The sequence below is a fragment of the Mirounga angustirostris genome, unplaced genomic scaffold, assembly GCF_029215605.1.
Source record: "Mirounga angustirostris isolate CCGP_5_RB_7025 unplaced genomic scaffold, mMirAng1.0.hap1 SCAF_3, whole genome shotgun sequence".
Taxonomy (NCBI): Eukaryota; Metazoa; Chordata; class Mammalia; order Carnivora; family Phocidae; genus Mirounga; species Mirounga angustirostris.
This window is the reverse complement of record NW_026991711.1, coordinates 188,984,083-189,008,114: the sequence shown is the minus strand read 5'-3', so window position 1 is coordinate 189,008,114 and position 24,032 is coordinate 188,984,083. Positions and strand designations below refer to the sequence as shown.

The window sequence follows — 24,032 nt, the reverse complement described above, 5'->3', positions numbered from 1 at the left end:
ATTTAGTGTGGTAAAATGTACATTGCATAAGATTAACATTTTAACTGTTTTTAAGTGTTCAATCCAGTGACATTAAGTACATTCACATTGTGCAACCCATTAAACATTAACTCTCCATTCCCCCTTCCCCCTAGTCCCTGGAAACCAACATTCTATTTTATGTCTCTATCAATTTGCCTAATCTAGGTACCTTATATAAGTGGATCATACAGTATTTGTCCTTTTGTGTCCATTTGATAGCACGTATCAGCATTTTAAAGGCTGAATAATATTCCTTTACAAGCTGAAGGTTGATGCTTAACCCACTGAGCCACCCAGTAGCCTGATCCTGAATTTTAATCAGGAGAAAATTAGATCCTGGTGAGTATTGCCTGCTGAGTTTCTACCCATTACTCGGAAGTGGTGGTTTAGTAAACTGCATCCACATCTCTCAGGGATTAAAACTTCCTGCATCACTGGATTTGTCCTGCTTAACTTTTATACAAGTTACACACGCAAGGAAAGAATATCACTCTAATGACATGTCATATTTTTAGTTTTTATCTCTTGCTCTTCTCTACTCACTTTGCCCTCCTGAAGCCTTGTGTCCCAGTTAGGAATTTTATTCAGCTTTGAACGCCAGAGACACCACCACACGGTAACTTAAATGAAGGCATACTTTTTCTCTTGCAGAAAAGAAATCAAGAGGTAAATACTCAAGGACTGATAGGACAGCTTTATAATGTCATCAGCAGTCTAGATTCCTTCTGTCTTTATGGAGTGATCTGCATCCTCATGCTTTTAGTGGCTGCCAGAGCCCTAGCCATCGTGTCTACAACTCTAGGGTAAGAGAAGGAGGGGTAAGGGCAAAACAACTAGAGTCTCTTTTCAAAGAATTTTCCTGGAAGCCCCAAAGAATGGCTTCTGCTATTATAACACCTCACAGGATTGTTGTGGACACTTAATTAGATAAATTCATATTGTGAAACTGAATAAAGAAAGCCTCATTTAAAAGGAGTTGGTTGGGCTGCCTGGGTTGCATAGTCGGTTAACTGTCAGACTCTTGGTTTCAGCTCTGGTCATGATTTTAGGGTCCTGAGATGGTGCCCCAACTCAGGCTCCATGTTGAGCACCGAGTTGGCTTTGGATTCTCTCTTGTTCTCCCTTTACCCCTCCTGCTCATGCTCTATCTTTCTCAAATAAGTAAATCTTTTTAAAAAATAAAATAAAATAAAATGCAGCCGGTTGGCCAGAAGGGGGAGCTCTCCCACCCTACCCCACGTCTGCAATTGCAGACCCCAACAGGAAGAGACAGTACCTTGCATTCCCAACAGGAAGATGCCTATGCTTTACTACCCGCAGGAGGAGGAAGGATTGTCTCCTTGCCCAGCAACAGCCCAGCCAATGAGGGGCTGCCACAACTCAGCCAATGAAAAACCACGGCACGTAGAACCTCCAGTTTATTCTAGTGGACTTTTTGTTTATAACAGCCCCTTCCAACAACCCCCTTCCCCCTATGAAAGCACCATTCTTCTCTTTTGTTCTCTGACCTTGCCTATGGTTTTGCCATAGCTTCCATGTCCGGAATAGAATATAATTTTCTGCCATTCCCAAATAAACCTATTTTTGCTAGTAAAATAACTGAGAGTTTTTATCTTTAAGGCTAACAGTATATAGACACACTTCCTGCCTGGCATGCCCACAGCGCTATGTAAGGGTTAGCTATCATTATTACTCATTGGGTAGAACTGTGTCACATGACCACTCAGAGAGGGAAATCGTGCCCCCTATAAAATTGGGGTCTGTTAGTAAAGAAGAAAGAGAGAAGCATATTGAACAGGCTGGTAGCAGTGCTCCCACAACCTCTGTCGTATTCTTTGTAATATCCCCAGTGCCAGACACAGGAGAAGGGCTCATCAATATTGCAAAAAGAAAGAAGAAGGGAAGGAAGAAGAGAAAGAAGGAGGGAGAGAGGATGACCAAGCCAGCAAGCAGGTGACTGGCTTTAGAGAGGCAAGGTAGAATCAGTGATTAAGAGTGCAAGCCCTAGAGACAGATCCTGAGGACTCAAATCTTGGTTGGAGATTCTGTGTAACTTTGTAGGAATTACATACCTCCCAGAACCTCAGTCTCCTCATCTATAAAATGGGAATGATACCAGTTCCCGCCATGAGGCATTGTTATGAGGATTAAATGAGATAGTGCTTAGAAACCATCTGCAATATAAATGCTCACAACTTTTTAAAAACATCGTTAACTTTTCTTGCGCAGCCCCTCACAAGGCTGAAAACCTGTGTGAAACCTTAATGAGCGCAGTGTCTGGTCAATAGTTTTATAGGTTCAACTCCAATTTTCTGGGGAGCAAATAAAGGACTTAAAATTTCACCATAAAGGGGCACCTGGGTGGCTCAGTCAGTTAAGCATCCAATCTTGATTTCAGCTCACGTCATGATCTCAGGGTCCTAGGATCAAGCCCAGGATTGGGCTCCCAGCTCCATAGGGAGTCTGCTTGAAAATTCTCTCCCTCTCCCTCTGCCCCTCCTCCCACTCACACGTGCATGCTCTCTCTCTCTCTCAAATAAATACATCCTTTTAAAAAATTCTAAAATTTTACCATAAACTACAAAGCCACATATTGGTGTTATTAATGATAATGCAACTCATATTTTTAGTGTTAACTGCTGTAGAGACGACAGGGCAGATAAAGGTATGATCCCTGACTTGGAGATACTGACAAAATGATCAGATGTGATTGCCAGATTCATGGGTTATAAGAGAGTTACACATAATCCTGAAGGCTTAATGAAAGAAAAGGTCAGATCTTGTTTAGAGATCTAGAAAACCTTTATGGATGAGTTAGAGTTTGAGATGGCTTTCATTGAAGGCAGTGAAGGGAGGATCTGGGAGGACAGATATCCCTCACAGAGAGGACAACATGAAACAGGTCACTGAAGCAGGAAGGCAGAGAGCACCCCTGGAAACACTTTAGCTAAGAAACAGGTGAGTGGTGAGAGATACAGAGTGAAGTGTGTTGGGACCACAGTGGACTAAGAATATCAAAATGAGTTTCTACAGAAGACACTGGGAAAACACTGAGCTTCTTGGTAAAAAAAAAAAAATGTGACCTCAAAGTGGATCTCGTAGTGAGTGACATGTAGGATGGTATGGATAAAATGGGAGTCCACTGAAAAGGCTGTTGGCCTAATGCAGGTGAGGCTCAGCGAGAGTCTGATGGGCAGAGAAGGAGCTGTAGAAATGAAAGAAGCATTGTCCAGGCAATACTTTGAGTCACACTTCATGGACAAAAAGATGAAATTTCAAATACAGCTACAAGACTTTGATGCTGGACGAGGAGAAGGATGGTGGTTTTAACAGGCCATTCATTCATTCATTCATTCAACAAATATTTATTAAAAGCCTTTAATGAGCCAGGAACTGTTGAGGTGGCTGGGATATAGTTCTGCAGAACGGAGAGCCTGTGTCTTCCTGGAGCTAATCTTCTGGCATTCATTCTTGGTCAGGGAATGGAAGTTTGAGGAATATCTACTTTTAGGAAGAGGGGCATGAAGCACAGCAGGCAAGGGAGAAATATTCAAAGGGCAGGACAGAATGCCGCAGAGCATCATGAAGAGGAGGCTGCCAAGGTAGCCCAGTGATGACTGTTAACTGGGAACAGCCATTCCCACTGTGGTTTCCTAATCTAAACCTTAGCCTCCTAGCTGGTCCTCTGTCTCCAGTTCTTTCCCTGTCAACACTTCCTGAACAGCGCAGCCACACGAATCTCCCTAAAATGTTCCAAGTACAAATCCCCGAGGGTTCACTTTGACACCTGCCTTGCAATTTCATCGATCACTATAGCTGCTCTTAATCTCTTAAACCTTTCGCTGAAGTAAAAACGGTGTTCTCCCTCTTTCTCATCCATTCTTGGATGGAAGCTGGACTAGACAGGGGAGAGGCCAGTGGTAGAGCCTAAACAGGCCATTGAAATAGTCCACTAAACGTGTCCAAGGGGGCGAGAGGACATCTTTAAGGTTTTTATGTATTCCTGTGTATGCTACTTAGAGTTGGTGCAGACAAAATAAACACTGAAGATGGTGCACAGGTTACGCAGAACATTTTTCACTGGAGACACGTTTGGGAAATGTCTTCGGAAGAGCGTGGCAAACTTGAAGCCCTACAGTTTCCAACCATCAGGTAACTTGTAAATTAACCACGCCGATCGACTATTTTGGAACTACATTGCCCATAAGGCCCCGCGCGGCGGCCCGGCGCTCCCGCGGGGCATCCTGGGAAACGTAGTCCGCGCGTTCCACAAACGGCCCACGCTCCAGCCCGCGGGGGAGTTGCCCACGCCAGTATGGCTGCGCCCAGCTGGGGCGCGTATGTTTGTTTCGAATGTGGGCCTGGGCCGGCTCGTGGGGCTGGGCTTTAGGCAGTAAGTGGGGCTGGCCGCTGGGGTTCTCGGGGTGGGGACGTGGGAGGCGCAGCGAAGCTGTGGGCGGCGCGCCTGAGGACTGCGAGGCGAGGGGCTTCCGCCGCGCTTTTCTGGCGTCGGGTCGGCGGTGCGGGGCCGCGGGGACCCTCTGTTTTTTCGCGCCCCTGGGCCCCGTAGTGGCGTGGAGGGCTGGAGGCCCCGGCCTCGGCCGCGGCGTCGGGGAGACCGAAATCCAGACCACGAACTTGAGGCCGGACTTCCCAGTTCCATTTTTTGGTGCTTTTGTTCCCCGAGGAACGGGTTGGAAAGGAATATATTGCATTTCGGCGCTTCCTGTCTCTTAGGAACTGAGCTAGGCGCTTTGCGTTTCTCATCTCCGGGTGACCCTCCTCCACACTCGAGGTGAGACCTTGAGCGGGTCCTGTAGGTCCCCACCGCTAATGTTGGCATCGCTGGATACGTAGTGGAGGGCCTTAGGTTGGTTTGAATGGCAGTCTTTTTTCCCCAGTGAACCTCTTTCTGGCTCTTTAGCTTTGGGACCATGTACTAAACTGCTGTAAAGATTAATTTGGTCCATTTAATTCCTTTGAGTGTCCTGATCTGGTACAAGAAGTGTGAGAAGCTGAGATTTCAGGAAGTGGTTGATGGTCCCCAGGCCCTTGTCAGCGCTCAGAATCTAGGATTGGCTTTGCCACCCCGGCAAGAGATGAGGTGTAATGAGGGGTTTTCTTTCTTTTTTCACCATGCCTTTATTTAAAAGCAGCTATTACTTATTGTGAGCCAAGCGCTGTGCACCAAGTGCCTTTCTTAAAAGTCTCTCATTTGGTTTAAATGACCCTGCATGGTAGTCGGTATCCCATTTTACATATAAGAACACAGGTTGGGTAACTTGCCTGAGGTCACCCAGGTGCTGTGGAGCAAGGATGAGAAAATCCAGGTCTTGCAGTCTCCAAAACCCAAACTACTGGATAAACTTTCTAATAGGTAATCCCAAGTATAAGATTGGGAGATGTGTGGAAACTTTGTTTTAAAAATAAAAGCGTTTGTATAACATGTCATTTTTTTTTTAAGGGTAGGCTCTAGTTTCACAATGTTTGGGGATCTCTTTGAAGAAGATTATTCCAGTGTGTCAAGTTATCAGTATGGAAAAGAGAAGAAATTAAAGACCAAAGCTGTGGAGCCACCGGCTCCTAGAGAATTCACCAATTTAAGCGGAATTAGAAATCAGGGTGGAACCTGTTACCTCAATTCCCTTCTTCAGACTCTTCATTTCACACCTGAATTCAGAGGTATGCTGTGTTACATGCTTTTGATTAGTAATATGTACCCTTATCTCTACATGTAATCAATTAGGCAAAATTACAAATTATCTTAAAGGTGTATTCCCCAGTATGCGTTTATTGTTGCTAATGTAAGAAATGCTCATTTTCTCTGTAGGGAAATGTGAAGCTTGAATTAAATATATACTCTGCAAGCATAGTAATTTTTAGTAACAAAAAATAAGGCAATCGATTTCTTTTCTAATTCCTGTAATTTAAAATACAACATAAAGATTTTTGCCAGCCTTCGTTATTGTTATGCTATTTTTTTTTTTTAGTTTTAAAATTTCTCTAAAGTAATAAACACTCCAGCCAGAGTTACCCAAAACAATTCTGTCCTGCCTTTTGGAGTGGGGACGGGGCGTCACATTATTTATACAGTCCACAATCATTTATCTGCAATTCTGAAATCCAGAATGTTCCGACACCTGATCTGAACTGGTTTGGCATCAGAACCTGACCTGATATGAGGCTGTTTATAGTCTTAGTTCTCTCACTGGGGTGGATATTCATACATTTATTACAGGAATATTAACTCCTTGATTAATGGATACTGTTTATCCCAAACCCTGCTGGGAATGTAATGTTAACATACTGTGACCCTTTCTTCATATTACCTTTCTAAAATCTGCAAAGTCCGAAGGCCCAAGATGTCAGATAAGGGACTATGTATAAGAAACAGAAACCCACTTGTATCAGCTCAATTAAAAGGGGGATTTACTGTAAGAATATAGGGGAATCTCCTTGAGACCACTACAGGAAGCCAGCCTGACCTCATTGGAGCCTTGATTTCTTGCCCCTGTTTTTCTCTCTGTTTGTCCCATTCCTGTCTCTGCAAACTAGCTTCCTCCACAAGGGTCTTAGTCTCTTTGATCCCTTGATTTCAGTATGAACATTACCTTTACATGGCCCTGACTGGGGCCTTCAGCCACAAAGCTGCATGACTGGCTCAGCTCTCCACAGTGTCTCCTTATACTGAGGACAGACAACTTGGCTCATCCTGTATCCAGTATCTCATCCGTCTTCCCATCACTACGAAATTTGGCAAATTTTTTGACATTTTCTGTTTGCTTCTAAGTTTAGAAAGACTTCCTGCCTCCAGAGATTTAGTAAATATTTACCATTATCCCCTCCCCGGGGCCATTCTAATGGATTAAGCTGCATGTGGAATTTCAGAATGGTGGCATTTGTCCTTGACGCCATCCTCTCCGTAAAAATCTCTCCCTAACGTATTCAGTTATTCCACTGTTAGAAATTTTCAACATACGTTTCAACAGATTACTAGGGAGAGTTAAATTTTTCCAAGTTTTAATATAGTTGAAGTAGCAAATTAGCCTTAAAAGAGACTGAGAAAGGTGATTGGTGGGCAAGCGGTCCAGGTTATACAGAGGGCCACTGAGCAAGGTTAGGGCTGAATGGAGAAGGCTACCGAGCAAGAGCCCAGGCCATCTTACTCTCAGCAAAGGAGATCGCTGGCCAAGCACGTGGGCTTGTATCTTAATGTGGGCTGTGCATTCCATATAAGGCTTCGTAGGAATCCTGATGCTTATTGAAGGGGAGATATAATTTAGAAGGGGTAAGAATTGGCAGAGTACTGGTGGGGAGAATTCTGGAACTTTTTGGGATGGTATCTTGAGTAGGGCTGGATTGGGTTCCACTGTACTAGTCAGGGTGGCTGAGAGTACTGGGTAATAATTGTAAAAGTCCTTGTATGGTTTTATGCTTTAAGCTTTATGTTTGTAGTTCATTTCTTCTCAGTTCCTGCCAGGAGCTTAGGAGGAATATAACATTCATAAGCAGGGCAGCGGGGTTTTCAGAGGGACACAGTACCCATCCCATCCCTTCTCTCCCTAGAGTAGATCAAAGTTTCGTAGTAGGAGTTCACAGCTGGTTTGAATACAGACTTCCCGTAAGATTCTGATACGCCCTAGTGAGTGGCATGCGTAGACTTGGGAGTATAAAACAATTGTGGAGACTGGCCCTGGGTTACCAACTTATTGTTCCAGGTAAGGTCACTACCATCTGTTATTACCCTTAACACAGAAAAGACATTCTTATACCGAAAAAAGTAAGGGCGTTGAGAGTTAAAGGTGACCTTTCTCTCGAAAGGATGGTTGGAAGCCTCACATGTGGCTTGTGAATGAACACACATGACACTATTTCATATTGTATATTTCCCCATGTGGCTTTTGGGACCCACTGTCGTAGGCAATAGGAAGCCATCAAAGATTTCTGATGTTACTGTTTTTACTTTTATAAGCATAGTTTTCCTTTTATAGATCTTCTGTACTGAAACCTTAGCATGCCACTTTATATTGAGTCGGTGGTTAAAAGTAATGTTATCAGGAAGTAAAATGGGTAGAGTAACAGTATAAATACTGCCACAGTCATGCTTCTGAATCTTTAACTGATTTTATTTACTGGAGGCTTTGGCTTTCTAAAACACTTTGTTAAAATGAAATAACATCATTTATATCTCTGATTCTACGTTTTGTTTAGAAGCTTTATTTTCCCTTGGCCCAGAAGAGCTTGGTTCATTCGAGGATAAGGATAAACCTGATGCAAAGGTATTAAATCTATGATTTACAGGGTCTTTTTTTGGAGTATTAAAGAAATGTCTTTTAAGGAAGGAACTGAGTTCCTTATTCATAGAAATTCATAATTTGATTAATTCCCAAATATTAATCTTTATTTTCAAGAAGTGACTTGGCCTATATGTGGGACTGAATGGAATCTTCTTTTCAAAAAAGAATTACTTCAAATATAGTGCTGGTACTGCTTTATAGACCTAGCTTGGTCAAGAAGGTATTTGCAACTGGCCCACACTAGCCTACCAGGAAATCTACTTAATGCACAGATTTGTAACAACAACTAAAAGTAGAGACTGGTGTTCTTTCAGTTTGATATTCTGGAAATAAGCTGAGTGAGGAATTGGTTTATTATAAGTACATATCTAATCTTCTTCCTGGCTTTAAATACCATTCAGAAGTTTATTGCTTTCAGGCTAAAATCTGCGTTTCTTAATAGGAGTCTTCTGTGGGGTGGGTGGGTGGCTCAGTCGGTTAAGCATCTGCCTTTGTCTCAGGTCATGATCCCAGGGTCCTGGGATCGGGCCCCACATCGGACTCCCTGCTCAGTGGGGAGCCTGCTTCTCCCTCTGCCTGCCTGCCTGTCTGCCTACTTGTGATCTCTCTCTCTGTGTCAAATAAATAAATAAAATCTTTTTAAAAAAGTCTTCTGTAATCTGGCCCAGCTCTTCTCAAACCACCTGTGCTGCAAAGAGCCAATTTTTGTGTATTTCCTTTTCTTCCCAGTCTCTTGCAGATCATACTCTAATGTCAAATTGCCATAGAAGTGTCTAAAGTCTTATTCTTGCTTTATATATGAAAGTCCAGTCTGCCCACAAGGCTCTGAGCACCCTTCTCTGCCTGCTCTAACCCTCCCCACACCAGATAAAGCAGGAAGACCGTGAGGCAGGTGCATCCAGCTCTCTGAGGTTTCCAGACTCCACAGCAAGTGAGAGTCGTGACTGGAATTTTCCTCACAGGGAGTGGGTCTCTGAGAGGTTTCAGAGAAGGAGTGAACTAGCAGAGACTGAAATGGTTGGCAGCAATCAGTCGGGTGGTTTCTTAGGGCCTACGGGGGTGTTCACATTGATCTGTACTGTGTCAAGGTAGAAAACTCCAGATAGCTAAAACTTTTTGGATTGAATTAGAATTTTAGAAGAAAAGTGAATCTTACTTCATCCTGTGTAGTAGTTTTAAACTTCCTCCAGATTGAACTGAATGAACTAGGAAAGAGGAGAAAACTAGTCGGCAGTTCTTTTAAAACACTCCAACTAAAAAATAAATAAATAAATAAATAAATAAAACACTCCAACTGATGTGAACAGATTTCATTTAGAAATGCATCTGCTTCTCGATCAGGTTCGGATCATACCTTTACAGTTACAACGGTTGTTTGCCCAGCTTCTGCTCTTAGACCAGGATGCAGCATCCACAGCAGACCTCACTGACAGCTTCGGGTGGACCAGCAATGAGGTACGAAGATCAGCTTCTCCAAGGAACAAAGTTACCAGCAATAAAGAGTAAACACTGGTTTAATAACATTATCTAACTTCCGTTAATTTTGTCTTAGGGTCTGAAGAAATAGTTTAAATATTTACTTCTCATGTTCAATAACTGCAAGCCAGAGGTATATTTCTAGACACTTGCCCTGTGCAGGATTTTATGAATGGGTATGATTTGGCATGGGAGAGAGGGTTGTAGATAGAGGGAGAAGTAGAAGAACTGGTTTTTACGATTTCTACCCTTTATATAGTCTAGTTGGGATACAACATCTACTACATGCAAATTACCATTTATATAACAAACTGCTAATCAGCTCAGAAAGCCGACTGGCAATAATTCTGTCTGCCTTTATGACGTGCTTTTGTGTTTGGGTCTGGGTATTCTCATTGGAACACTCGCTTCAAGCAAAAGGGTAAAAACATTCTTGGCAGGTCTTTGCATTTTCCCTGTCCTGCTTTTCTCCAGACTCTCTTCATTTTCTTCCTGTATCTTCCTGTGTGTGGACGTTCTCTGATTTTCTGTTGGAGTTTCTAAAGAGTACTTCACTATATGCAAACACTGAACATGTCAACAGTGAGTAAAGGTGCTTGTTGTCAATATTGATGAGCTGCGATTTTTTTTTATGGACTACATGTATTCTTGAAAGAGAAAGGTGTGGGAGACTATCACAGAATTTAAAGAGGCAATGACCAGAATAATGTTATATTGCTTTCAAAGTAAACTTTACAGTGTGGTCTTCTAATGAGGAACACTCCTAAACCAGACAAGGTCGAAGAGGTAGGGCTTAAGCTTTGAAGAAAATGGGGTATCACACAGTTGAATTTCTGGTGTAGGGCAGGTGCTTAGGGTTAATTCCTTGTTCCTTCCTTGTTTTAAAAATGGCCTCTCTGTTGAGATACAATTCACATGCCATAAGATTCACTCTTCAGGGTACAAGTCAGCATTTGTTCAGTATATTCACAGAGTTGTACAACCATCATAACAGTCAATTTAGAACATTTTCATCACCCCAGAAAGAAACCCCATACCCATTAGCAGTCACTCTCCCCCCGCCCCAGACCCTGGCAACCACTCACCACCTTTCTACCTTCCCAGATTTTCCTTTTTTGTGAATTTCACAGAAATAGAAATAGAATTATACGATATGAGATCTTTTTAAACTAGCTTCTTTCACTTAAAATCATGTTTTCAAGATTCAAGCATGTTGTAGTATGAATCAGCACTCCATCCCTTTTTATTGCCAAGTAACATCCTGCTGGAGGGATAGGCCACATTTTTTTTAATCTCGTCATCAGCTGATGGATTTTCAGTTTTGATCATGAGCTTCCACTGAGTTGCTGATTTCATACTCTTAAAGCAGTGAAAACCTTATTTATTAATCTCTAAATAAAATCTCTCAGGAAACCTGCTAGGATTGGTAGAGAGGGACTCAGAGACACCTTTGCCAAACTTAGAATTGTTCAGAAACAGAGCTTGAAAACTTGCACAGGTTCCCTTCAGAGGCAGTGATACAGGAGAAATTTAGTCTAAGTCTTGTATGTTGAAAAACAAGAAAAAAGATCCTGAGGCCCACTTCTTGCTCCAGCTTTCATCCACTTTATCAGCTTCTTTTCACATGACACTTTTCCTTAAAATTGTCTTCCCTCATGGTCTCTACTTCTGCACCTTTCATTTGTTCATGTACCTCCTTTCTGCCTTTCTTGTCAAAGTCACTCATGACATCCATGTGCCAAGTTCTAGGAGAGACTTCTGTGCTCTCAGCGGGCTCGCAGGGGCACTCACCACCCCTCCCCACCCCCCCACCCCATCAAAGCACCAGCTTCCACTTGTTCCTTCTTTGTTTTAAAAATGGCCTCTCTGTTGAGATACAATTCACATGCCATGAGATTCACTCTTCAAGGTACAAGTCAGCACTTGTTCGTGACCTCATCTCCCAGTCCCCCCCCAACCCCCCACTGCTCTTCCTCCTCTGCTCCACTTCTGAGTGTTGGTGTCCCCCTTGGCTCTGGTTTATCAGTCGTTCTTAAGGCATTCAGTGTGTTCTCACACAGTCGCATGACTCGTGGTGGAGTGAAGCGAGTGCCATCAGAATTTTTCTCATCTCTGTGTTACTTGGTTTATATCTGTAAGGAGTAAATTCTGGTTCTTTTCAAATGCTGATAATTCAGATCCCCTGATGTAAGTGAGATGTTGCCAGCTCTGAGAGACTGCTCTGTGCCTGTTGTGTTCTTCACTCCTCTGCTTCTGTGGTGTGGCCATGTGTGTGGTTTCCCACACGAATAAAAGCACTTTCCTGTTGCGAGTGAGTTGAGTTATATGTGCACCCTGAACACCACCTGTTCATATTTCATTTTGGAGCGAAACTAAGAGCAGTGGTGATCTCTTAACCTGATCTCGGTTTGTTTAGCTTAGTCATCCTTAATATTTGATCAAGGCTTACCTTTGGATTTCTAGATAAATCTTGTGTTTTGTAACCAATACCATTTTAAAAATCTGTTTTTAAGAATCTGAAGCACAAAATTACATTTAAAAGTTACCTGTTTTATAGGAAATGAGGCAACATGATGTGCAGGAACTGAATCGAATTCTCTTTAGTGCTTTGGAAACTTCTTTAGTCGGGACCTCCGGCCATGACCTCATCAATCGTCTGTATCATGGAACCGTTGTTAACCAGGTTGTTTGTAAAGAGTGTAAGAATGTCAGTGAAAAGCAGGTGAATATGCAAGTGTGTTGTAGTAATAAGTTATATCGTAAGTTATAACGCACATAATTAAATCTGTGATCTGTAACACCATGTGAGGAGCAAGGTGTTTATTACTAGAAATAACCTTATCAGGTTTTTTTTCTTTTACTCTAACTACACTTCAATCCTAAATTTATAATCCAGATTTCTTCATATAAACTGAAAGAAGCAAATGTCTTAAAGCATAGCTTTAATCTTTTATTCAGTTCTCTGATATTCAGAAAATAAATTTGGGGGATGTTTATAGGTAGAGGTCTGTGCCCTCATGAGAAAAGCCAGTATCATGGTTGGTGGGAGTATTGCAACAAAAGTTAATTAAAGAAGTAATAAAAATAGAGCATACTAAGGAATGTTTACATTGATAAACATCTATAATTAAATACTGGATTTCGTTTATTAATGTCCTTCAGAAAGTTCATTTGTACGTGTGTGAGGTTATGTTGTCCATTTAATCTCATTGGAAATTAGAAATCGGAAATTTACTGACGAAATAGAATAATCTCCACATGCTCTATAAATCTTGTACAGCACATGATTGCATCACTGAACAGTTGTCCCTTAATGAAAATCTCCTTTTGTTATCGCAAGAGTTATAGAAAATTGCTGTGATTGACTATGGGTAAAAAATCAAATGCCATTTTCTAAATTTTGCATTAATTGCTTTTTTGGATACAAATATTTTTTTTTCTGCTTTTTATGAAAGACTTGGGAATAAAAAATACTTTTTGGTCCTTTTGCCTGTGCTACTAAAGAGTTTGGTCAGCCTAGTTTGGAAATATTAAGACGTTGTGTGTCTTTGGATTACCATATGATTGACTTAACTATACTGTAATAATCACAAAGAAATTTCAAGAAATAATGTATATGAAGGCACATAATTATCAACTTTAACTTTTCATACATACATATTATAAACTGTATATGTTGCTTGTATTTAGATTTCCACCACGAACTAGTTAGAACTCATTATTTTACAGTCCCTGTAATAACCCTTTAGAGTAATGCTAATGCACACACACACAAAACTGAATGGTTTAAACTTGTCAGATTTTAAGTGTTTATTACTATAAGTAAATTATAATTCAAATGTAGTTAGAGTCGATAGACTCCTGTTTGCAAAATGCTCTCCTCTTAATTTTTATAAAAATACCTTTTAATCCTGGCTCAAAACAATTTTTTTCTTACAACTTCCCTTAGTATATCTTAAGCCAGCCCTAGCAGAAGAAGAGGAGGAAGTGGGGTTTACACTAGAGACTCCAGCCCTGCCCATGACTAAGACAGAACTGATAAGCACCACACACTTACCAGTTCAGATGTGTGTTCGGTGGTTTGTTTTAGTTCCTGCTAAAATAGGTTTGATTATAGCTACAACGAACTTAAGAAAATCCTGATGTATTCTTAAGCCAAATTATAATTTGTTTTAGGGTAATTATGTGTGATCAATTTCACAGTATCTGATTGGGAGGTCTATACCTTCACACATACGGTGTTTTAAGGAAAAGTTACTGTTATTCCCAGTATATGTGGGAGTTGGTGATGTGTTCGTGAACCACTGTGGAATTGTTTTTTCAATATTATATTCATGTGTATTTCAGGAAGACTTCTTAGATCTAACAGTAGCAGTCAAAAATGTGTCAGGTTTGGAAGATGCCCTCTGGACCATGTATGTAGAAGAGGAAATGTTTGACTGTGACAACTTATACCACTGTGGGACTTGTGACAGGCTGGTTAAAGCTGCGAAGGTAAGACAGATACTGCCTTCTCCCAGGGGCCCACTCAGTACTTGGTAGCATGAAGGTTTGCCAGGTGAAGTCCGCTTGTATGAGAAAGTCTGGAAGATACACATGAACCTCTTAATTGCAGCTAAGGATTGAAAAGACAGTTAACTTTCTACATATATCTGTATTTTAATTTTTTGCAATCAAGAATGTTTTTAAACTTTCAACCCAACAGGTCTCTCAACTTCTTCCTGTCCCAGGAAAAATTTATGTGTACTTCAGTGTTTCTTAAATGTGCCTTTTTTTAAAATAAACTCCCCTGTTCTGCTCTAGGAACAAGTAACCAAGTTGTTTGCAAACTTGGTTTTGCAAACTTGGTTTGCAAAAAAGTTGGTTTGCAACTTGGTTTGCTTTTTGCAAACTAACATAAGGAAGAAGGCAATGGATTTTTATTTCTGCCAAGAAGCTCATTGAGCTTTCCTTTCTTTGCTTAGTACTGCGAAAACAGCTTCGTTTTCTGCACATGGAGTTACTTTACAATACTGACAGGTACACCCTCCCTGACTAGCAAGTCTAATACGCCCCTTCTGCCTCCCCCAGTGGGGATTCTCATCTTGCCGATTAAAGGGCCTGATAGGGTACCTGTGGGTTTCTTACTCAGGGATGAGAGGAAGGCAGGCCTTAGTAACTTAACTATTCCACTGCTGCTGGATGATGTGATGGGCTCTCCAGTCGGTGGTTAGTGGGCACCGGCTTGTAGAGCTCCCACAAAAGATGGGTCTTTGTAGTTACCTGTAACAGAGAGCACCATTCCTAGAGTTGACAGTTACTGAATTTTCCAACAAACAGAATGAGGACTGATTCATAGAACATACCATATCGATTTAGATCCTGCAGGTTGTAGGGGAGAATGTTAAAAAAAAACTCCATGCCTGTAGCTTTCACAATAGGATTGGAAACCAGGGTAATTTTACACTGTTTAATGTGTATTTCCATCCAACCTTTGCCTTTTTGTGACACGCAAATAGGTTTATCTTTCGCTTATCGATTTTGCATTTCACCTTTGGTGTTAAAACTGCAATCTAATAAATATAAAATTCAGAAGATGAAAAGTCTTGGAAGGATACTTAAATACATTCTTAATTTTGGTTGAACTTATTTGCACATTAGTAAAACAAGAACCTTTAGCTCAACGAAAGCAGTTCTTGGCATGTACTTTTTATGTTATTGGTTTAATTCTTTTTCAGTGGAAATTTTTTCATCTCAATACTTTTAAAATTGCATCCTAAATTTCCATTTGTTGTGCTACCTAAATTAATGTAGGTTTTCTTACTCTGAGCAGACTTTTCTCAGCTGTAGTATAGATGAGATACTTGGGTATCTCATATTGTCAACATATTGGACAATCTGCCGTGTTACATTGCTGTTTTTTCACTTAACTTTTTTTTAACCCCCAATTTGTGGAATTGTTTTAAATTCCTTTTTAGGAATGTTAGATATTTATATGTAAGGATAATATTATAATTAAGGACAATTTTATAGATGGAAAGGATTTTTTTGCCACTCCATACCCAACATACCATTAGTGTTAAGGGGTTGGGAAGCTGATGACTTTTAAATAAAACGCAGCATCATCTAGCATTTTGTTTTAAAGCAGGGAAATAAAAAAAACCTTTTTTACCTGCTTTTAAGGACAGTCATTATAAAACCCCAATCAATGGGTCTTAACATTTGGGGAGTAAGAGCCTTTTGAAAGTCTAATGAAAACTGTGGATCTTCTCCCCATAAAAATACAAGTACGCAGACCATGTAATTTCAAGGGTTCAGATCCACTGAAATAGGTCCATAGGTCCCAGGTGAAGAGCTCCAGTCCTTCAGTAAATAAAAGGACCGTGTGCTAGGCCAAGTGGAGGCCCCGAGGAGGCCAGGACTCACACAGGGAAGGAGCAGTGTTAAAAGGGGGAGCACCAGTTACAACACGCTTGTCGGATAGCTTTGATGATAGGATATCAACACTAAAAACATGAACTTGGGTTGTAAATTTTTAGTTGTTAACATAAATGAGCAATATCACTTTTGGTCCCATAAAAGAGATGAATTCATATCAAGAGCGGACTTGAATCCAAGATGATGAATTTATGTGATTGAAGGATACGTTTCTCTTAAAACTGCATCACAGGTTGCTTTTTCATATCTTAAGAAACATTATGTATTCTTTTCTATAACTCTGCTTTTAAAACAACTGTAAAAATTTTTCTTTCAACAGTCGGCCAAATTACGTAAGCTGCCTCCCTTTCTTACTGTTTCATTATTAAGATTTAATTTTGATTTTGTGAAGCGTGAACGATACAAGGAAACTAGCTGTTACACGTTCCCTCTCCGGATCAATCTCAAGCCTTTTTGTGAACAGGTTTGAATTATTTTATTGTGAAATTCTTTCTTTTCTCCTCTCAAGATAGGGTCTTTTATTGGCCTCATTTTCGGTTGGCTTATTGCAGAATCTTTCAACCTGGCACAGTTAATATTTTGAGTTGGGTAATTCTTTGTTGTGGGTGCTGTATCCCATGCATTGTAGGGTTGTAAGCTGCATCCCTGGCCTCTGCCCGCTAGATGACAATAGCATCCCACCCTCCCACCCCACCCCCAGTAGTGACAAAAATGTCCAGACCTTACCAAGTGTCCGTGTCTCCTGGGGGAGAGCGTGGATAAAATCAGTCCCAGCTGAGAACTGCCGGTTTATTACAGTCCTTTTGAGTTTCCAAAGTACAGATTTGTTCTCAGTTCTTTTTATTAAACTCTCCTTGAAAAATCTTTGAAAAGAAAACTTAAGAACAAAATTAGAAATGACCCAACATTAGGAGAAATGACCATTAATTAGTACCTTATTATTTGGATTTAGTTTACATGAGATGCAATAATGAATTACACATCTAGAAAGTGAATAGGTGATTGGAATTTTGCTAGAATTTATAATCTTTGAGATACAGGAAGGAAAGTTTTGAAAACACATTAATTATGCAATGTCCTTCATAAGCCATTTTAAAATATTTTCTACACAATCGCTATACATGCCAAGATCAGAGTCATGAGACTCCTGCATTTCTTACTACAAATCGTTATTTGTATGTTTATCAAGACCAGAAAGAACATTTATTAAGTAGCTATTGAGTTTCTTTGTATAAAAATTATATTTTCTTTATTCTTCCGTTTGGATGGGCCGCCTTCTCCTTCAAGCCTGATAGCTGAGCTTTTTGGGTTTTGTTTGATTGACACATAAAGAATGAGCAGTTTTTCCAGAGTAAGTTAATATACCCTCCCCCATTTACTGCCTGAATAAAACAGTTTTTGGGGGCGCCTGGGTGGCTCAGTCGATTAAGCATCCAACTCTTGATCTCAGCTCAGGTCTTGATCTCAGGGTTGTGAGCCCTTGCATTGGGCTCCATGCTGGGCATGAAGCCTACTTAAAAACAACAACAACAAAAATTTTTTTTCAGGATAACTGAGTTAATTCTTTTATAATTTTCCAGTTTTGTTGAGAAATAATTGACAGACATCACTGTACATTTAAGATGTACAGGATGATGGTTTGATTTACATATATTGCAAAATGACCACACTAGATTTAGTTAACATGTATCATCTCGTATGGAAAAATTTTAGCTTTTTTAAAAAAAAAAGTAGTTTTGGGGCACCTGGGTGGCTCAGTCGTTAAGCGTCTGCCTTCAGCTCAGGTCATGATCCTGGGGTCCTGGGATCGAGCCCCGCATGGGGCTCCCTGCTCCGCGGAAAGCCTGCTTCTCCCTCTCCCACTCCCCCTGCTTGTGTTCCCTCTCTCGCTGTCTCTCTCTCTGTCAAATAAATAAATAAAATCTTCAAAAAAAATAAAAAATAAAAAGAAGTAGTTTGTCACATTATCTTAACATACTTTGAAATTACAAAATTGAAATAGGTGAACCATTGCGCCACTAGCTAAGAAATTGACCATAATTTTACTTTTTGATTTCTGTATTCATGAAAAAAATTGTCACTTTGCACCTTTGTTCATCTCTCTTTTGCCTGAGCCAGACATTTTAAAAATACTACTTACTTTAAAAGTACAAAAAAATAAAAGTACAGTGTTTCAGGGAAATAAGTTTCTTCGATAATTGGCACCCTTCAAGTAGCATGTTCACATGCAAAGTATCTCTTAACCTAAAGTAGATTTTTTTTTTAATGCCAGTATAAGTGTTCATCAGTTGGGTCAGTCATAATTATAGAGCACGTTAATTATAGAAAAGATTGATCATAGAAGAAACCTGTTCATCCCACTAAACTGCCTCTAAACAAACAGCTAGTATTCACAATTGCTTAATTCCTGTGCTGTGGAGTGCAGTGTCGGGGGTGAGAGTGGATGTGGCTCTGACTCTGAGGCCCATGTTGGAGTATGGGACAAATTCAACAGCTAAAGAACACGTTTCTAAAGCAGCATAGTAGGTATAATACAAAGATGGTTTTCTCTTGCTAAAACTATCGCAGACGCATTGGGGAGTGTGTTTCATTAGCCCTTTGGTGTACACGATCTTAGCCAAAGTACATAAAAATAACATTTTGTGTGTTTTCATATTTAAGAGGCAGAATTCGCTTGGTTGTTGTGTGATTGGTATTAGATGAATGATAGTTTTCAATCTAAGAATTGAAAATTTTTAAATTTAAAGCCAATTACTCAAATTTATCTTAATTTACCCCTAAATAATGATAATAAACATTTTCATAGTTGAAATTCTTCCTTCTCTTTGGTCATGTATCTTCCCATTTTACGTAAACTCTCACTGTCTATGCTCTTTTTTTCACAGAATGACTCGGACGACTTGGAGTATGTCTATGACCTTTTCTCAGTTATTGTACATAAAGGTGGTTGCTATGGAGGACATTACCACGTGTATGTTAAAGATGTCGATCATCTGGGAAACTGGCAATCCCAGGTAAGCATAGAAATTAGTTCTGGTCTTACTTTGGTGAGGATCATCTTTTGCCATAGTTATGTGTATTTACCCTCAGAAATTTTTATAGGCATGGAAAGTCGATACAGTTAGTTTTAAGTTTTTATTTCTAAATAGTTTCATACTTACAGAAAAATAACCGGCAGCGTAGGAACACCTTCTATGGATACTCTTCACCTGCATCCTTCAGTTGTTAACGATTTGCCAAGTTTGTGCAAACACACACACACACAGTTAATGTTATCTTATGAGTACTAAACCATCTGAAATTAAGCTGAAGACATCAGGTCCCTCTACCCCTAAATACTTCCGTGTTTATCTCCTGAGAATAAGGGTGTTCCCTTACGTAAGCGTAGATCAAAATCGGAAAGTCCCGCATTGAAATAGTACTCTCTAATAAAGAGTTTATACTCCGACTCCACCAGTTGTCTCATCAGATCCTTTACAGCATTTTCTTCCCCACTCTAGTGCCAAGTGCAGGGTCCTGCATTATATTTAGTTAGCATATCTCTTAGATCTCCTGTAATCAATAACCGTTCCTCGGCTTCTCTTTGTCCTTCGTGGCACCAGCCAAAGATGATGAAGATTTTCCTCCTATACTGTCTTCTAAAAGTTTTATAGTTTTGCCTTTTACATTTTAAACTTCTCAGTCTTTCTGGAATGGTTTCCTGTGAATGGGGTATGATTTCTTTTTTTTTTTAACCCGGTTGCCCATTACCATTTATTGAATAATCCATTCTTTCCCCACCAATCCACAGTGCCAGTTCTGTTATATCAATTGTTTATTTATGTATGAGTCCTTTGGGGCCCCTCTATTCTGTTTCATTGTTCCTTTTTTCTATTCCTAGGCCAATACCACATTGTTTTTTGTTTTTTGTTTTTTTAAGATTTTTTATTTATTTATTTGACAGAGAGAGACACAGCGAGAGCAGGAACACAAGCAGGGGGAGTGGGAGAGGGAGAAGCAGGCCTCCCACTGAGCAGGGAGCCCGATGCGGGGCTCGATCCTAGGACCCTGGGATCATGACCTGAGCCGAAGGCAGACGCTTAACGACCGAGCCACCCAGACACCCCGACATTGGTTTTTTTTTTGTTTTTTGTTTTTTGGGTTTTTTTTTTAAAGATTTTATTTATTTATTTGAGAGAGAGAGAATGAGAGACAGAGAGCACAAGAGGGAAGAGGGCAGAGGGAGAAGCACACCCCCTGCTGATCAGGGAGCCTGATGTGGGACTCGATCCCGGGACTCCAGGATCATGACCTGAGCCGAAGGCAGTCGCTTAACCAACTGAGCCACCCAGGCACCCGCCCCGACATTGTTAATTTCTGTAGCATTATAGCAGTCATGATATCTGGTAGGGCAAGTGTCCCTATGTGGTGTTATTCTTCAGGAGTGTCTTGGCCTTTTATTCTTCTGTGACCGTTTCTAGAGTCAGCTTGTCAGTGTTCACAAACACACAACACCCATTCTCAGAAGTAGAATTTTGAACCTACATCTATAAGTCAGATAAATCTTTTCATATTTTAGAGCTTCTTATTGAAAAAGCTTTGCAATTCTCTTAAGAATTTGCAGATGTTCTGAGGTAGAGCGCTACCTGAACGTCTAGTTCCAATTATTTGCAATGGGAAGAATCAAAGTGTGTTACACACCAACCCCAAACTCTCAACCAGTTGTCTAACATGTACCTAAAACACAGTGAAATTTCCGTCTGTACGTTACAGACCATGGTGGGAGGATGTAGAATGCTTATGACATCTTCCCGACTGTCAGGTGCTCTTGTTAACAGTAGTTGCACCACATATAGTAATACAGCTTCTCTGGGTGACAACAGTGTTCTAGATGCATCTTCTCTTCGTTGGCATTGTTTGCTTTTCAGAACATCCGTTTGCATTTCTCATGCTCCGTCCATTGTACTTTGGTATTAAAAAGTATATGGATATTTAAAAAGTCAAACTTTTTGTTTGGTATTTACCAGGGAGACGTTCTGTGGGGCTGTGTCTCAACTTTATATTTTTTGGACTATTTGTGGCTGGTGTATGAAATGCAGTTACCGTTCGTTTATTGATTTTACAAATCAGCCATCTTGCTAAACCTTCTTACGCTGCAGACATCTTTGGAGAAAGACTGTTTTGTTTCACCCTTCCCAGTCCTTTACCTTCCATTTCGTTCGGCCGAGAATGCCGTACACACCTCACTCCCAAATGCTTGTGCCACGTTTGCCAAGACGCTGGTTTGTGGGACACATTCCCATTCAGACCAAGGGAAGGTCTCCTACCCTCATCTGGTCTCATTTGGCCCTCAAGGTTTCTGTGCTTAGTTGGAGCTGATTCCTATCAGGCTGCCTGTCTTCGCTGCTTTCCTATTTCCAGGGTCCTGTAGTAGAGAGTTCGGGTTCTCTAGAGCAGCCTTCTCCCCGCCCTTCTCAGACAATTATTTGAGCTTCATTTCACTTTCCCTAAAAAATGATGTTGAAGGTTTTTCTCAGATGCCGATATAAGCTTGTAAACAGGTCTAATAAATATTATGTGGTTCATTTCTTCGCCTTGCCCACTGTAGTCTTGGCTTTTTTTTTCCAGGTATGCCTTCATCTGTGTAACCTTTTTTTCCAGTGTTGCCCTGTCTCTTCAGTCTGAGAAAGGACTCCCACTTTCTGCCCTGGTTCAGCTTCCAGCTCAGGGCATGCACCTCCGCTCTCCTTAGCACCACTCCAGCTTTTGTTCAGCCACCGTCTGATTGCCGGCACTTTTAGAGGTGCTGAGGTTTAGCGTCAGTCTTTGACCCATCAAATACTTATTTGCAGTTTCATTTTCCAGTTCATCACTGAGGTCACACACAGAGATAGCCTCGTACAGCGGTGAGGTCACGTGTCTCGAGCGGTGATTCTCTCTTCGGTGTCTTCGTTCTGGGTTGTGCTTCCTTGGACAGCTCCACGCTTACATGTTCACTTCCTCAGAATCACTTTGCTCTTTTCTGTCATTGTCGGGCTTTTCTCCTGGGTCTGCTGTGTGACTCGAGAGGGCACACAGGCACTCTGTCATTTGGTTTTGCTCTCCGCACTGCTTCTCTGTTCCTGAAGCTTTGTTACATTAGCAAGGTCTTCCTCTAGGCTTGAAGAACAATCGGAAGATCGCTTTCCATTTGTGCTTAGTATTTCTCCTTATTCATGCCTTCTGTGAAGCATCCCGTTTGTTAAATTTTTTCCTTATTCTGTTCTTCCAGAATCACTACTTTTTCATCCAGAGCTCTATGGTGGTCAAATAATGAGTAGTGCTTTAAGAATTTCAACTTCAGTACATATACCTGCTGGACCCTGCCTGTCTTTTTATTACCATTATTCTGAGAGATTTCTTGCGCCCAGAGACATAGGATTCCATATGTTCTAATCATAGCCTGGTATTGTTCTTTCTTCTTATAGTTTGGCAATTTCTTCTTCCCTTTCAAGGAGCTGTTCCCTGCATTCATGGAGTTCTTTAGTAGGAACTGTCTGCAAAGAAATAACTTACGTGACCAATCGGACATAATTTTCCCTGCTTTTAAGGCAACATTTCAGAGGCTCCTGGCTGGCTCAGTTGATAGAATGTGCAACTCTTGATCTCAGGGTCGTAAGTTTGAGCCCCGTGTTGGGTGTAAAATTTATTTTAAAAGACAATAAAAATAATAAAGGCAACATTTCTCTTTTTTTCTAGAAGATGATCCCTTTCTTCTAGTATGGAGGCCATTAACTATTCAAAATGTGACTAGATCTGGCTGTGAAAAGGAGCCTGATCTTTGCTTTCTGCTTCTTTAGAGACCTTTTGCTTCATCGATGGTTGAGTGACATTTTCTTGCACATTTGAGGAAGTGGGTCAGAGAAGGCTTCACAACAGCTCCCAGTAGGCAGCCCCGAAGCAGTTCCTACTGTCCCAGCAAGGCCAGGGTTGGACACTGGCGAAGTGGAGGAGGACTGGGCCTGTTTGTCACCTGTGCTGGTCAGATAGGGGGCAGTGCTGGCCTGTCTCTCCCCTTCTGCCATTTTTAAATCTCTTTCCTTAATCACATCTTAAACATATTAAACATGCTATTTTATTGGTCTGATAATTGCAGTATCTGAAGGCTTTGTAGGTCTGATTTGGGTATCTGCTGATTCTTTTTTTTAAGATTTTATTTATTCCTCTGAGACACAGAGAAAGAGAGCATGAGCAGGGAGAGAGGCAGAGGAAGAGAGAGAGAAGCAGGCTTCCCGCTGAGCAGGGAGCCCGATGTAGGGTTCGATCCCAGGACCCTGGGATCATGACCTGAGCCGAAGGCAGATGCTTAACCATCTGAGCCACCCAGGCGCCCCTGGATATCTGCTGATCCTACTTCCTTATGATCTTGTTATTTTAGACTATAGCCTTGTTTGGTTGGTTTTTTAAGAATGTGATTTACTGGAGTAACTTGAGGACTGAGTTGAAAATGCCTTCCTCCGAAAAAAGTGTTTACCTCTATCACGTGCCTGGGGTCACTTCCAACCCTACTTTAAAATCAGGTCTTGACTTACTGGTTTTAGAGCCGTGCAGCTAATGTAAATTTGGACCAGGAACCCACATGGGGACCTACTTGTGATGACAAAGTATTAGAAATGTTTTTCTACCTTTATCCAGTATCGAGGTCAAAGCAAGCCAGTTCCTCATTGTCCTTTGTTGTGGGGTGGATTTTTTCTAGGTCGAGTTTGTACTGAGAAGGTAGGTACCTCTTTCTTTCTAGCTGCCTGCTGAAATTTATCTTTGTGGTATAATTTTTAAAAAGTATATACTTGGGGCGCTTGGGGT

At 40.9% G+C, this 24,032-nt stretch overlaps 1 protein-coding gene across 10 annotated transcripts in view; it reads left to right on the top strand.

Moving 5' to 3' along the window:
• The first annotated feature begins 4,275 nt into the window (after positions 1-4,275).
• USP40 (ubiquitin specific peptidase 40) overlaps positions 4,276-24,032 on the top strand; it is an 89,523-nt gene continuing 69,766 nt past the window's right edge. For 4 of the 10 annotated variants that reach the window (XM_064587269.1, XM_045867691.3, XM_064587272.1 and 1 more), the window contains exons 1-7: positions 5,491-5,703; positions 8,233-8,300; positions 9,660-9,773; positions 12,352-12,516; positions 14,142-14,288; positions 16,531-16,674; positions 19,097-19,225. In XM_064587269.1, the coding sequence (XP_064443339.1) occupies positions 5,505-5,703; positions 8,233-8,300; positions 9,660-9,773; positions 12,352-12,516; positions 14,142-14,288; positions 16,531-16,674; positions 19,097-19,225 (966 nt within the window). In that variant the 5' untranslated portion in view covers positions 5,491-5,504. Of the gene's footprint in view, positions 4,415-4,676; positions 4,817-4,942; positions 5,399-5,485; positions 5,704-8,232; positions 8,301-9,659; positions 9,774-12,351; positions 12,517-14,141; positions 14,289-16,530; positions 16,675-19,096; positions 19,226-24,032 lie in introns of those variants that run through there. The other 6 variants (XM_054505942.2, XM_064587267.1, XM_064587265.1 and 3 more) reach the window with 6 other exon arrangements.